The following is a 15,310-nucleotide window of genomic DNA, read 5'->3' as shown; positions in this document are numbered from 1 at the left end:
TGTCCAGTTCGGGGCTCCCCGGGTCAAGAAGGACAGGGAACTGCTGGAGAGGGTCCAGCAAAGGGCTACGGAGATGATGAGGGGAGTGGAGCATCTTTCTGCTGAGGAAAGGCTGAGGGACGGGGGGCTTTTCAGTCTGGAAAAGGGAAGAGAGAGAGGCATCTACCCAATAAATCCTTCGAGGCCAGGGGGATGGGAACAGGCTTTCATCAGTGGTGCCCAGTGACAGGACAAGAGGGAATGGGCAGAAACTGGAACAGGCTGATCTGTCCCACCCCCCCACCCCCCCCGGAGAGGCAGGGAGGGGGTGAGGGCAGCGGGGCGGCAGCCCTGGCAGCGGGGCTGGGAACCTGCCTGCGCGGTGGGGCGCACCCAGGGGACACGTACGGGCAAGCAGGGGCAGCCGCCCCAGCCGCCGGCGGAGCCTCCTGTGCATAAAAAATGACTCTTTCACTTGGCAGAGGCTTTCGGAAGCAAATCACAGCCCACGCACCTTCCCATCACCTGTCCTGTGTCCGTCCCCCCCCACCCCCCATGCTCCCAGCACCCACCATCAGGGCATCCCAGCGCTGCGTTTGACCCAGGCAGGGCTTGTTCACAGCGAGGGGCTCTCTGCCCTTCTGCGCCTGGGGGTGACGGCAGCTCCAAGAAAGGTGCTTCCCCAAAAATGGGCTGGGGGAAAAAAAAAAAAAAAAGTGCTCTGTGGTCATGCTTGGGGTAGGACAGGCACCGGAGCCGGAGATATTTGGCATGGGGAAGCATCCCTTCGGGGATGGATCTGCTCCACCAAGGGGTCAGGGGGTTTGCAAAGTACAAACTTTTAGGGATGGAGTTTGTTCCTCTCCGTGAGATGGCCATGTCCCCACCGGGGTTTGTCCCGGTGCCCTTAGGGTGGGCAAACTGCCACCCACACCACCCCCCCACCCACCCAGAGGAAGCCCCAGGGTGTGGGAGCCTCAGGGCGATGCAGAGACACCCACCACAAAGCCAGGAGCTGCTGCTGGAGCCCCCTCTGCCCCACACCCCTGTCCCCACCAGGGCACCAGTACCTTAAGGATGCCCAGAGCCACCCCGCATGGAGCAGGAGGTCCATCCTTCTGCCCCGGGAAGGTGCTTTTCTCCCCCAGGGAGGTGCAGAGCTCACTCAGGAAAGGTCACGGGGGTGTTTGTGAGCAGCCCCACCACCCCCCCCGAGGTGACAAATCCCCACATAGGAGTCACGAGCGGCGAGAGGGCTCAGCCCGACAGCAGTGGCGCGTACCTCCAGCCAAACTCCTTTATTTCCCTCCAGTTTCACCACTGGTACAGAAGATACAAAACCATGAAAAAAAAAAAAAAAATAGGCTTTTTTGTGCCCACCCCCCATCCCCATCCCCGAAGCGTGCCGGCTATGTACAGGCGGAGGCGAGCGGCTCAGTGGCAGCAGCTGCACTTGCTGCTGGCCGGCTCCTTGCAGACGCAGCCCTTGGCGCAGTTGCTGCAGCTGGCGGGGCAGCAGGAGCAGCAGCCTGGAGGGGGGACACACACACACACGAGAGTTAGGGGGTGGGTGGGAAGGGATGGGGGTTCCATGGGGCAGGGGGTTCCTATGGGGAGTGGGAACACCCACCTACCCCCCACCATGGGCAGGGCTGTGATCCCAATGGGACAATGGTTGGGGGTCCTACAGGGCAGAGGCGCTACCCAAAGGGGAGCAGGGGGGTCTCCGGGGGGCAGGGGAAAACAGAAGGAACCCCGTGGAGGTCCTACAGGGCAAGGGCGCCCGCCAAAGGCGAGCAGAGGGGTCTCCATACAGGGTCCTACGGAGCACAGGGGGAGTTCCTCTATGGGGCAAGGGTCAGGAGGTCCCCATGGGGGTCCACCGGGGCAAGGAAGCGTTCCTCTATGGGGCAGGGAGGTCCACCAGGGCAAGGAAGCGTTCCTCTATGGGGCAGGGAGGTCCTCACAGGGGTCCACCAGGGCAAGGAGAGGTTCTCCTATGGGGCAGGGAGGTCCCCATGTGGGTCCACCAGGGCAAGGAGGGGTTCCTCTATGGGGCAGGGAGGTCCACCAGGGCAAGAAAGCGTTCCTCTATGGGGCAGGGAGGTCCCCACGGGGGTCCACCGGGGCAAGGAGAGGTTCTCCTATGGGGCAGGGAGGTCCCCACAGGGGTCCACCAGGGCAAGGAGGGGTTCCTCTATGGGGCAGGGAGGTCCACCAGGGCAAGGAAGCGTTCCTCTATGGGGCAGGGAGGTCCCCACGGGGGTCCACCAGGGCAAGGAGAGGTTCTCCTATGGGGCAGGGAGGTCCCCACGGGGGTCCACCAGGGCAAGGAAATATTCCCCTACGGGGCAAGGGGGTCCCCATATGGGTCCACCAGGGCAAGGAAGGGTTCCCCTACGGGGCAGGGAGGTTCTCATGGAGGTCCACCAGGGCAAGGAGGGGTTCCCCTATGGGGAAGGCTGTGTCGTCGCCCCCGGGCCGAGCCCCCCCAACTCACTCTTGCGGCAGCTCCGGCAGCGGCAGTTCTTGCACTTGCAGGACCCGGCGCAGGAGCAGGAGTCACCTGGGGCGGGAGAGGGGCCGTCAGACGGGACCCGACGGGAGGGGACCCGACGGGACGGGACGGGACGGCCACTTACCGGCGGCACACGTGCAGTCCTGGGGGTCCATGGCTCGGCTTGGCTTTGCAGCGTTCGGTGAGTCACGTCCGGTCCCGCAGCGGTACCGAGCCGCGCCGGCCGCCCGCTATTTATGGGGCGGCGGCGCGGGGCGGTGCTCGGCGCTGCGCACGGCGGGGGCGGCACCGCGCTCAGCCGGGGCCGTGCTCACCCCGGGGCCGTGCTCACCCCGGGGCCGTGCTCAGCGTGGGGCCGTGCTCACCCCGGCGCCGTGCCGTGCTCAGCCCGGCTCATCGCCCTGCCCGCCCCCCCGATGCTCCCAGCCAGGGCTCCAACCCCCCCCCCCCCCGTGTGCCCCGTGGCGGAGTGCCACCATGCCCTCCCCACCACCCCTGGGGAGGCCATGGGGTGCAGGTCCTCAGGGGTGGGACAACCTCAGCATCCCTGCCGTGCAGCCCCCGTGGGGCTGGGGTGCTCGTCTGCCCCCCCCCCCCCCCCCTTCCCCCAGGAGAGGGTGAACATGGGGGTGGCAGCACCGGGATGCAGCGTGGGAGCGCGGCATCGCTCACGGAGGGGCTGCTGGGAATCATGGCTTCGTGGTGTTTTCCCCCCCCTGTGTCGCGGTGTCGACATGTTTACACGCTGAACGGCTTCCACCCCTCACGCCCGCGGCCGGCTTGGCACGCGGCACGGAAGCCAGCGGCTGGGCCAGGGGACAGGCCGTCCCCACGCCTGCGCCCGGTGCTCGTGGGGTTTGGTTGAAAACAGAGCAATTCTGGGCTCGGAGCTGGCGCCGCGGACGGAGTCGGTCCCCGCCGTGGCCAGGCCAGAGGGCACTGGGATGAGGAGCAGGTCGGTGGCCCTGGGAGGTTGTGCCAGAGAACGGCTTGTGCTTATTTGCAAAAACACTGATTTTTTTTTTTTTTTTGGAAATTTTTTTCTTCCTGGCAGCGTTTGGCAGGCAGCGGCGGGGTGTGTGTGTGTGTGTGTGTGTGTGAAAACAGGAGTCTATGCCAGCAGGCGTTGTGCTCGCCGCTGAGGAGCGGGGAAGGAGGAGAGGTGAAATCACAGCACACGTGTGGTCTTACGGTACATAAACACAGGTTGTGAAATCGCTTCCCGGACAGTCCCGTCCCCCCCCCAACACAGTCCTGCCGCCCAGGAGCTGCCCCCCCAATCGGGGATGGGCTCTGGTGCACCCCTGTTTGAAGAAAGGAGACCCCCCGCCCACCACCCAAAATGGGGAGGTGCACCCCGAAATGGGGCCATACTGAAAAGCGGGGGGTGAGGATGCAGGGAGGAGGCAGCGGGCGAGGCAGGAGAATTCCCAGATTTCTGGGAATCCTGCACGTCACCCATGGAGGTGCTGTCCCTCCAGATCCCAGGACACGTGGCCCCAGCCACCCCCCTCCCCCTGGTCACTGCGAGCGGGAAGGGGCAGCGCAGTGTCCCCACAGCTCTGTGTGTGCAGCCGGGATGGGAAAAGAGCCTGGAAAATGCCCTATTTCCCAATCGGGGCATTTCCACTGAATAATGAAGTCACCCTCAGGTGAGACAGGGAGGGATGAGCTGTGTCGCCCCTAAGCGAACCGCAGGTTTGCCAAAAAGCCAGGGTGCAGGGCACGTGCCGGATGCTCGCAGGACCTCAGGGGGTTTCCCGCGTCGCTGCTGGTACTCCTGTTTCCCGGGGCCGGCAGGGAGCGGTTAATCCCGAGGCTGTGCCCGCGTAAGAGGAGTGCCAGGGCCAACTCTGATTTTATGGCAGCTGTAAAGCGAGCGGAGGGACCGCAGTTGCCCAGCGCAGAGCTCAGGGCTCGGAGATGAGCTGCCGGGACCCCCGTCTGCCCCCCGCATCCCACACAGGTGGGGGACAGCATCCCATAGCTGCTCTCCATCAGGCTGCCGTGAGGCACAGGGACAGGCAAGGGGCAGAGCCACGGGGCAGGACCCATGCAAACCCCCTCCCAGCGTGGGCAAGGGATCCAGTGGGATTCCCTGCAACATCCTTCTCTCTAAATTGGAGAGAAACGGATTTGATGGATGGACTGTTTGGTGGATAAGGAATTGACCAGATGGTCACATCCAGAGAGTAGTGGTCAATGGCTCGATGTCCAGATGGAGACCAGCAATGAGTGGTGTCCCTCAGGGGTCCATACTGGGACCAGTACTGTTCTATATCTTCATCAACTGCGTAGGTGGTGGGATGGAGGGCACCCTCAGCAAATGTGCAGATAACACCAAGCTGAGTGGTGTGGTTGCGACTCCTGAGGGATGGGATGGGATGGGATGGGATGGGATGGGATGGGATGGGATGGGATGGGATGGGATGGGATGGGATGGGATGGAATGGAATGCCATCCAGAGGGACCTGGATAAGCTGGAGAAGTGGGCCCACAAAAACCTCATGACGTTCAACAAGGCCAAGTGTAAGGTCCTGCACGTGGGTCGGGGCAACCCCCAATGGCAGCACAGACTGGGGGATGAAGGGATTGAGAGTAGAGAAGGACTTGGCAGATGACAAGCTGGACGTGAGCCGACCGTGTGCACTGGCAGCCCAGAAAGCCCCCGGCACCCCGGGCTGCATCCCCCGCAGCGTGGCCAGCAGGGCGAGGGGGATGTTGTGCCCCTCTGCTGCGCTCTGCTCTGGGGAGACCCCCCCGCAGTGCCGCCTCCAGCTCGGGGGGTCCCCACAGCAGAAGGACACAGAGCTGTTGGAGCGGGGCCAGAGGAAGCCCCGGAGATGCTGGGAGGGCTGGAGCCCCTCTGCTGGGAGGACAGGCTGGGAGAGTTGGGGGGGGTCAGCCTGGAGAAGAGAAGGCTCCGGGGAGACCTGAGAGCCCCTTCCAGTGCCTAAAGGGGCTCCAGGAGAGCTGGGGAGGGACTCTGGATCAGGGAGGGGAGCCATGGGATGAGGGGGAACAGGTTTAAACCAAAAGAGAGGAGATTGAGATTGGATATTAGGAAGAAATTCTTTGCTGTGAGGGTGGTGAGCCCCTGGCACAGGTTGCCCCGAGAAGCTGTGGCTGCCCCATCCCTGGAGGTGATCAAGGCCAGGTTGGACGGGGCTTGGAGCAACCTGGGCTGGTGGGAGGTGTCCCTGCCTAGGGCAGGGGAGTGGACTAGGTGGCCTTTAAATGTCCCTTCCAACCCAAACCATTCTGTGATTCTATGAAACCCACTGGGGACAGCAGGCTGGAAGGATGCTCTCAGCCCCACTGGTTAAACTTCACGTGTGGGGATAAATCCCACCCGCAGCCTCTCCTTGGCACTTGTTGTGGGCTCACCCACAATGTTCTTGCCTGGTTGGCACTCAAATCTCTCCAGCTAGGAAGGAATTTGCAGAGATTAGTTTAGTTTGACGCTCCCGAGCTGATGCTGCACCCTGCCTGCGGCATGCCTGCCCTGCCCTACATTCAGCTGCCGTAGGGACGTTCTTCACGCCCATCGGAACCAGTGGTGTGATGGTGACACCTCAGGGGACACCCCCTGGGCATTGGCATCGTAAGCAGCTGGTGGGCTGAGTCCTGGCAGCGGTGGCTGGACGGGTCAGGAAGGGGTTTTGCAGCTAAAAAGAGGCCACAAAAAGCAGAATTTAGGGAGGGCGGGGACAGGCAGGACCCCTTGCGTGTCCTGGGAAGAAGCACGGTGCCACGTGGCACCTGGAGGGTGGCCCGCTGGCGGTGGCGCGGCTGTGCTTGGGCAAGGTGGGCATCACACCCCAGCGTGGGCATCACATCCCACGGCGGGCATCGCACCCCGGCACGGGCATCGCAACCCACTGCAGGCATCACGTCCCGTTGTGGGCATTTCTTATGGTTTGAGAAACCCGTAACAACTTGTTGGTGTTTAGACAATTATTCTCTCACCCCATGAACCCTCCCCAACCCGGGAAGGGGAATCGGGGAAAAAAACAAGGAAACCCGAGGGTTGAAATGTAAACAGATTTAATAAAATAAAATTAGATGTTTCACATTAATAACACTGAAGAACCAATATTGATCCTGATACCAATATAAAATACACAAGGATCATCCTCAGCCCGTTCTATCCGTAGAAGCCGTGCGCTCCCCGCAGTGACAGCCCATGTGGGACCCTGCGAGCGCTGCGGCTGCGGGAGGAAGGGAAGGGCTGAGGGCTCCGGCACGGGGGCGAGGAGCTCTCAGGGTGGCAGTCATCACGGGAGAGAGAGAACTCCTCAGCAAACTTCCTAATTTACAGTGAATGTGCCATTCGTGGTATGAAATAACCCTGTTGCCCAGTGTGGGTCAAGCACCCGAGCCTCGCTCCTCCTCATCCCCGCACCCGGCGAGCTCGAAAACACCGAGACCTTGAAACCCGCACACCATAGCTGGCTGGAAAGTAAATATTTTCACCGATTCAGACACTGGAGTCTTCTAAAAGTGCACTTTTCCCAGGCACGAGAAGAGAAATTGATCCTGTGTCACTCAAACCAGGACAGCATTTTATCCCGGCATGGGCATCCCATCCCATTGCAGGCTTTGCACCCCGGCGTGGGCATCACACCCCATCGTGGGCATCACAACCCCTTGTGGGCATCACACTCCACTGTAGGCATTGTACCCTGGCATGGGCATCACAACCCATCACGGGCATCGCACCACAGTGTGGGCGCTGCACCCTATGGTGGCCATGGCACCTTGGCGTGGGCATCGCAACCCGTCACGGGCATCCGGGTCACCCAGGGCTCCCCGCAGAGGCGCCCCGCCGGGCCATCAGAGGTGGCGGGGGGATAAGCAGGGTGGTTCCGCCAACTGGTTCCACTAAACCGCCAGGAGGAAAACGAAACCTGTTTCCCCGCCGCCCCACCTGCCGTGGAAACGTTCCCCCTGGAAATGGGCCGGGCCGCAGCGGTTATTACGCTTGTAATAACGAGCTGCTCATTAGCCCCGAGGATTTCTGGTGGAGGAGAGAGCATGGGATTTGCCCTCGGGGAACAACAGGGTGGGGGAAAAAAAAAAAAAAAAAAAAAAAACCAACAAACCCAACCAATCTATAAATTACTTTGTTGTGTAGGGAAAGTGTTAAAACAAGAGGCAGAGCTGCTGGTAGGGAGGGCAGAGCCAAGACTGGGAGAAAAGAGTGAAAATAAGACGCGGGCTCTTTGCCATGACCCCCCAGACGCGCTGCCCTCCCGCGCCCCCGGGGAATCCGCCCCCTCCAACAGAAGCTCCAGGTTCCTTAAAGACCTTTATATACACATCACTTTATTTAGGTAGCTTATTACACGTCACAAGTGACAAACGCTAAAGATATCTGAACATATATATAAAAAAAAAACAAAACCAAAAACCAACCCAACATACACAATAAGGTTATTTTTCTTCAGCCCCCCCCCCCCCCCAGATGTGCGGCACCCCCGCCCAGATGTGCAGCCGGGGGTCCCTACTTGCAGCAGCTGCACTTGGCGGAGGGGGGTCCCTTGCAGACGCAGCCCTGCGCGCACTTGGCGCATCCCGCCGGGCAGCAGGAGCAGCAGCCTGGGGGGGGAGGAGGAGAGGGAGGAAGAAAAATAAGTCAGCGACATTCCCGGAGGGGTCTCAGGGTGGGATTTTGGGGGGGGGGTCCCGTGGGGGATGGCTGGTTTGGAGACCTCCCGCCGACCCCTGTATCCTCCCTTTTTAGCAGCATCCCCATCCCCGGCGGCAGCTCCCGGGGTGATTTCGCACCCAGGGCCGGCACTGGGGAGGCAGCAGGGGGGTGCGGGACCCCCAGGGGCTCACTGAGCCCCCCCATTGTGGGCAAACCCTCCCACACATGGCTTTGTCCGGGGCTGACGGCATCAGGAGCAGCCGGAAGAAAGCCCCATGCTGGTTTCCTCCCGGGGTGTCCTCGTGCGCTGGGCACCAGCGAGGGATACACTGAATTTTGGGTTATACCGGGTGGTTTGTATTGCCTGGGGGGGGTGTGGGGGGAAGAAAGTTGGGAGGGGGAAATTCCCCCTGTGCTCCTTTGGGGGCAAAAAAATTACGGGAGGAATAAACTCAGCTCTGGCAACGCTGAGCCTGATTTGATTCCATGTGTCCAGGGATGTCTAGTGAAAACCCCCACGAGTGTTTCTGCCCCCCCCCCCTCCCTGGGGCTCGGCCCCCCCCCCCCCTTTACCTTTTTTGCACGATGTGCATTTGCAGTTTTTGCATTTGCAGTTGTCCCCGCAGGTGCAGGTGCCACCTAAAACACAGGGAAAAGGAGAAAAAGGGTTGAGAGGAGGTGCTGGGAAGAGAGGAGGGGGGGGGGATGCTCCGGGGCAGGGACAGCATCGCCGCCCCTCCGAGCATCCCCGGGGCTGATGCTTCCGCCTCGCTCGGCGGGGAGGTCACGGCATTCCCGGCCGCTTCCCGGTGAGATGCTCCAGCTGTGACACCGCAAACGCTGGGAGAGGATTCCAGCAGCCGTCCCGGCCAGGATGAGAGCGAGCGAGCGAGCGAGCACCGGGGATGGCGGAGGAGGCCGGCGAGCGGGAGCGTCGGTGGTCCCACCGGGATGCTCCGGCTCCCGCCGGGGCCGAGGCGGAGGGAAAGCGCTGGCTTACCCGTGGCGCAAGGGCAATCCTGGGAGTCCATGTCTGCCTGGGCTGGGTGCCGGCTGTCGGGAAGCGTTGGGTGATGGGAAGAGCAGCTTTGGCAGGACTCGCAGCCGCCTGCTATTTATCCATGGCCGGGCGAGAGCGAGTGCAAAACCTCCGCCCCTCGCAGCCTGCGCACGGCTCGGCCCGGCATCTGCCCCGGGCGCTGCTGATTCACTCCCCGGGTGGCCGGACAAGACTGAGGGCTCCCACGTCCCCCCTTGTCCCCCCTCCCCTGGGTGCCAGGGGCAGCAGGGAGGACTATCTGGGTGACCATTGCTCTCCGCGGAGATGTCTCGGGGGGGTTGTGCAGAGAACGGCCAGCTCTCATCACATGGATGGCACCTGCCTTAGGAGCGCTGCTCTGCTCCCAGGGGCCAGGGGCTGAGGGGGTACACTCAGGGGGGCCCCCACAGCCCAACCCTTTGCCAAAATCAATGTGCCAAGCCCCCCAGATGTCTCGGGGGGGGGGGGGGAGGGGGGGATGTGTTGATCCCGGGGCTGCCACCACTGCTGGGAACTCTCAGCTCCCTCCTCCCAGAGGCGGCACAGTGGGGTGACAGGGATGCGGTCCCTGCCCCAGACCCCGTCCCCTGGCTCTGACACCCTCCCCGCGAGCGGGACCAGCAACAAGCTGGACTGGCCCAGCTGGAGCCTACCGTGCCCTCCCAGCGCCCCGGGACGGCGGCACCCACGTCCCCTTGGCGCCACGCATGGCACCTCGGGGGCCCCCCCACCCCCGTCTCCTTCCCGGCTGCGGTGGCTCCATCCCACTCGTTTGAATTAATTTCCGTGCGCCATTAGCCGGGTTGAGGGTGGCGGGTGAGCTGCCACCACCCTGGTCAACTCCTCCGGCGGGTTTTACCCACCCACTCGAAAGAGGGGTGAGGGTTTGGGGTGGAAGGCATGAGAAAAAAGAAAAAAAAAAAAAAAAAAGAAAAAAAAGATGCTTTCTGAGATTTTGGGTGAGGGGAGGGACTTGCCCCACGGCCAGGAGGCACTGCCAGCCGTGGAGCATCCTTCCTCCTCACCCCTGGGGTTTTTGCGCACCCGGGTGTCGGTGGTACCCCATCCCAGCTGCCCCCACGCTCCCAAACTCCTTCGCTTCGGGGTTTTACCCAGTCTGGGGTTTTCGCCCGTGGCGGCTGGCTGAGGCGGTTTGTTGAAGGCGATGCTAATCCAGCCCAAACAGCGGGCCAGGGAGTGTATTTTTACCACCCAGCTGTCTGGGCATGTTGGGAGCTTGTTGGGTGACCTGGTGGGGAGCGGTGCCAGCGCCTCGACTCGGCGTCTCCTCCAGCCCAGCCGGGCCAGGGTGGGAAATCGGGGATGCAAAAACCCGAGGAAAGCGGAGCCGATGGGGATGGGCCCCTTCCTCGCCCTGGCAGTGGCTGGTTGGTGCCCCGGCGTGCCAGCCCTGCGGTCGCGTGAGTGTCACGCTGCTGTTGATGCACCGGGGCGTGATGGCAGGGGACGGTGCCAGCCACCAGGCGCGTGCCAAAGGTGTCAGTCGCTCCCGCGGGAGCAGGGCAACACAAACGTGCCGGGCAACACACGTGCAAGTGGCCACCCGCCAGCCCCAGCTACAGCCCCGGGGGCTGGGGGTGTCAGGGCAGAGGGGGGGACATCTCCTCGGGGTCCCGCACACACTCTGCTCCTGAAATAAGCAACCGAAGACTCCCACGGTGCGGGAATATGCCCAGGGAAATGCTTCCAGCTGTGTCATGATGGGTACCTGGGGAACAGCCATGCCACCGCGGCATCCGCTGTGTCTCCCCGCACCGCCCGGCACCCTTGGCCACCCAGGCAACGCTGCGGCATTGGCAGGTTGCCCCTGTCCCTGTCCCTGGTGGTGGCCCGGCGATGAGGGGATGGGTGGTCCCTCCAAAGTGGTCCCTCTCCTCCTGCCTGGTGGGAGGAAGGCGAAGCCCGCGCTGGTGGAGCAGAGCAACATCGGCTGCGCTGTGCGATCCCTGCACAGATGGGGCAGAGGAAAAGCTCTCCAGAACCTGCTCCGGGCTCGGACCTCGGCCCCTTTTCCCTTCTTTCCTTCCTTTCTTTGCATGGAGGAAAAAAGCATCTTCCAGGTGCTGCAGGACTGGGGGTCAGGGCTCTGGGAGGTCTTGTGTTGCTCCTGGTCGGTTCTGTAATTAATTTTGGATAGGGCTGGAGCAGTGGGTTGTTAATCCGACACGGCTCAGCCGGGCCACCTCCGGGAGCAGCCTGTAACCGGGGTGATGAGCTGCAGAGCCGGGACCCCGGGGAGACCCTCCTGCTGCTTAAATACCCCCCGTTACACGGCCCTGGGAGCCCCAGTTTGCCTCCTGGCCCCTGCCCTCCGTTTGCTGGGAGAGCCTGGGGGGTTCCCCATGGTTTAAATAAGCCTGATGCTGCTCCCCAGCGCCGAGCAGAACGGGCAGGATGCCTGCGCGGCACTCATTCGCCAGCCCTTGCCATGCCGGAGCCGTGCCCCTCAGCGGCCGTGTCCCCTACGTGGGATTCCCACCTCTGTCCCCAGGCATATCCCTGGCGATCACCCCGAGACTGTTGGGCAAATTAATGCGGGTGAGTCAGCGGGATGCTCCGGCGCTCCAGGCAGAGCTGGGGGTGACGCTCCCCGGTGGGATGCTGATGGAGTAATGGCTCTGCAGGGCCTGGCAGGGACGGGGCTCCCCGGGAAGGAGCAATGGAGGCTGGCAACCTTCAGGGAGATGCGGTGGAGGCAGCCGTCCCTGCGACAGGCGCCTGCGACACCCGGGGTGCCTGGAGCCGGCTGCCGAAAGCCACGGGAGGGTGGCGGGGCTAGGGACGGCGGCTGGCCGTGACTCAGCGCTGGTGCCAGGCAGGCGAGGAGGAACGGGCAGCAGCCAGCTCCCGAGGAGGTGACAGGTCTGCCCTGACTCCCCGCTGAAGGACGTGTGGCTCCAGTCACCCGCAATCCGGCCACGGCACGTGTTGAACCTGCCTCTGCCACCGGTTGCCTGCGATTTTCTGCCGCCATGTCACCTTCTGGGGACACCGGGGATAACTATGGGTCCCCCTCTCCCCTCTCCGAGGGCACGTGTCTCCCCAGAGCTCTCACTCCGGGCGCATCGTCCCCTCCCGAGCACTGCCGGCTTCGGTGACCCATCCTTCGGTCGCCCGTCCTGGGTGCCAGCAAAGCACCGTGGCTCAAATCGGTATGACCAACGGGCAGGGATGCCAAAGGGGCTGCGAAACCGGTGCGGGCACAGGATGGAGACCCCGGGGGACAGTGCCCGGGGGTACGCTGCCCCTCACCATCGCCTTTGGCTGCCCGGTGGCACCCCGGCTGTGCGGGGTACCCAGGGGTGCCCCCGAGGCTGTGGCGGCGAGGGCAGCTCGGCTCTGCCCGCTCCGGCTGCCTGTTTGTGCCGGACCCCAAGGCAGGAGAGCCGGGAGGTCAAGGAACTGTAACCCCCCCCCCCCCCGGGACTGGCATTTCCAACCGAAACAGAGAAAATAAGGGGGGTTACACATCCCTCCTGGCACCCAGCAAAGACACGGCGTGCTGGAAATGCCGAAACCCCGCGGGAAGCCATGGGAGCGACCGTTGCTTAGAAAGCAGGCTTGGCTTTTATTCGGCGAGTATCTCAGGTTATTATTTGCTGATGATAAACAAGTGTTTAGGACACGGGAAACAGGTGCTGACGTCGTTTTGTTTTGCCAGCGGCTGCCAGCCCTTTGGCGGGGGAGGAAGAGGATGAATCACCCCCTCGCCTGTCCCGGGAAGCCGTTCCCAACCGCTCCCCGAGTGCACGGGCACAGCCTTGGAAACCATTCGGGAGTGAAACCGGATCGGTGGGGGTGACCTCACGCTGCGGAGGCTTCTTTTTTTCTTCCCCTCCCACCCCCCCCCTCCCAAAAATAAAGTGGTGAGCACGGACTTGTGGCAGACGTGAGCTGAGCCTCATCGTCTGCTTCCCCTCCTCGCTCCTTTCCCGGGAGCTGCCCGCTTTCCTGCCAGCCCCCTGCCTGCACCTCCATCGCAGTTTTGGGAAAATACACCCCGGTTGCTGCTTCTCCAGGCGCTCAGCCCTCGGCCAAGACGCGGCGCGTCTCCGTTCACCCCCTCGGTGGGCTCCGCCAGCCCACGGTGGCGTCTGTAGCAATAGAAACACACCGTCGGCCGAGGGCCCGCTCGCAGCGGGAAGGGGACGAGCAGGTTTTCATTAAGCAGGAATTGCACCGCCTGCAATACCGCATGTCTTTCGCAACCCTGCAGCACGCTTTGATGTGGGTTTGGTTGGGTTTTTTTGGGGGGGGGGGGGTGCCGCCTCACCAGCCAGCCGGCTACGCTGGGGTTGGGACTCCCAAATCCGGGATTCTGAGCCCGGCTCAGCCGCCGGCTCGTCCTATGGCTCCGGGCAAGGGCTTGAAATTTATTCCGGATTTCTTATCTGGCAACGAGCTATCAATATTACCTTCCCCTTAGAAAAAACAGTGCGGAGAGGGTGGTGGTTCGCTAATTGTTTATTCTTAGGGTGAAAGGGAAGGAAGGAATGCCGAAGCGATGCCGTGCAACCGGGTCCGGGAGGGTGAGCCCGACCCCGCAGACTCCCCCACAATTTTGGGGTGCGCATCCCGAGAGACCCCAACACAAGGCGGGAGCTGCCGCCCGGCGGTACGGGGTTTTGGGGCCGGGCGATGTGTGTTCGGGCACGTCTGGAAGATGAAAGGGCTGATTCCTCTTTTGATCATGAAACTCTCATAAATGTTAATAGGAATTACTTCGAGGTCTAACGAGGGCAGAATTGCAGCCCCCAAGGGGAGGAAGGGGGTGAGGACCGACCAAGCTTTGGCTGGGAAATAAAAGGGCTCGAATTTACCGTGTCCCCCACCTGCGAGAGCAGAGAACCGGCGGGTGAGGGGCTGCCCCGCATCCCTGCAGACCCTCCTGGGAAAGGGGGTCCCCAAGTGTCCTCCATCCCACCCAGCGCTGCTGGCACCTGCACGGACAGGCTTTAAGCATCACCTTAACTCAGGGCATCATTTTAACTCAGAAATCTAATGCTTTTCCAGAGTACAATTTGGATTTTCTTCTTTTTCTTTGTTGGTGGTTTGTTTTTTTTTTTTTTTTCTTTTCTTTTCCCCCTGCATCTTCCCTTCCCTTTTGCGTCTCTCAGGTTCCCACAGACTTCAAACTCACCTGCTCCAACTACTCGCCGCCTCCCCCGGCTGAAACGTGACCTGAAGTTTCCAAGTATCGTTACCTTGGGCATATTTAATTATTTCATTCCCCTTCAGTTGCTAATTAGACGCCAAGAGTAGAGGGGATGAGTAATCCCCTGGGAAGTCGAGTAGACACTTGCCCGAGCTTGCAAAGAAAACACCAACCCCCTCGGTGTAAAGGCGTGAAATAAAAGGATGTGATATTTTCCTTGATGTCTCCTGAGATCCAGAGATCATGGTTGTCCATCCCGGGAATGATTCACACAGCCGCTGCGCCGGATCCTGCCTCCCCCAAGAGCAGCTACCGCTGCTCCCGGGGGAGGCAGGATCCGGCGCAGCGGCTCTTCCCATCCCCAACCGAAGGCATCTCCCATCCCATCCCAGGGATGTGCATGGGATTCGGAGAGAAACGCCGCTCCGGCTCGGGCAGCAAACCTGGGATGGGGAAGGAGAAAAGCCCCTGCAGACAGCAGAGCTGGTTTGCTGCTGCTCAGACAGGCTCCGTCTTCATTTTCAGAAGTATTTAGGTGTTGAGATGCTATTGCTCATCCCATCCCCTCCTTGAGGGCTGGGGATGGTTATTTTTGCCAATGTTTTCCTAAGCTCAGTATCTAAGTGCTCCTCAGGGTTTGGCATCTCACCGGGGGAAACCAAGCAGGAGCATCCCCTGCCAGGCAGATCAGGGCATGGGGAATTTTTGGTTAGATGGGAAGTCTTTGCCAAGAAACAGCTCCTTGTACCTGTTGTGCTGTCACCGCCAGCTTCTCTGTGCAACTGGGGCCAAGCGTGTTTTGATTATATGATATTAATTATATTATATTATATTAATTATTAAAATATTATAGTAAATTGTGCTCATAGGATCATACAATGCGTCAAGTTGTAATGTACCCATAAGGATCATTGAGTCCAACTCCAATATATTCTACTCTACTCT

General features: G+C 61.4%; 2 protein-coding genes across 2 annotated transcripts; both read right to left on the bottom strand.

Annotated features, from left to right (window-relative positions):
• Positions 1–1,262: 1,262 nt before the first annotated feature.
• On the bottom strand, positions 1,263–2,715 carry LOC309676719 (metallothionein-2). Its single transcript, XM_082489334.1, has 3 exons — positions 2,622–2,715; positions 2,480–2,545; positions 1,263–1,508 (listed from the first exon to the last, which is right to left on the bottom strand). Exons 1-3 carry the CDS (start codon positions 2,650–2,652, stop codon positions 1,414–1,416), a joined length of 192 nt encoding a protein of 63 aa, XP_082345460.1. The 5' UTR covers positions 2,653–2,715; the 3' UTR covers positions 1,263–1,413.
• Positions 2,716–7,804: 5,089 nt separating this feature from the next.
• LOC309676690 (metallothionein-1) lies at positions 7,805–9,264 on the bottom strand. Its single transcript, XM_082489295.1, has 3 exons — positions 9,151–9,264; positions 8,724–8,789; positions 7,805–8,098 (listed from the first exon to the last, which is right to left on the bottom strand). The coding sequence occupies exons 1-3, from the start codon at positions 9,179–9,181 to the stop codon at positions 8,004–8,006; spliced, it is 192 nt and encodes a 63-aa protein (XP_082345421.1). The 5' UTR covers positions 9,182–9,264; the 3' UTR covers positions 7,805–8,003.
• Between the last annotated feature and the right edge of the window lie 6,046 nt (positions 9,265–15,310).

The sequence above is a fragment of the Vanellus vanellus genome (genome assembly GCF_965231255.1).
Source record: "Vanellus vanellus genome assembly, chromosome: 12".
Classification (NCBI taxonomy): domain Eukaryota; kingdom Metazoa; phylum Chordata; class Aves; order Charadriiformes; family Charadriidae; genus Vanellus; species Vanellus vanellus.
Note: the sequence above shows the minus strand (reverse complement) of the source record. Positions and strands in the feature narration are given on the sequence as shown.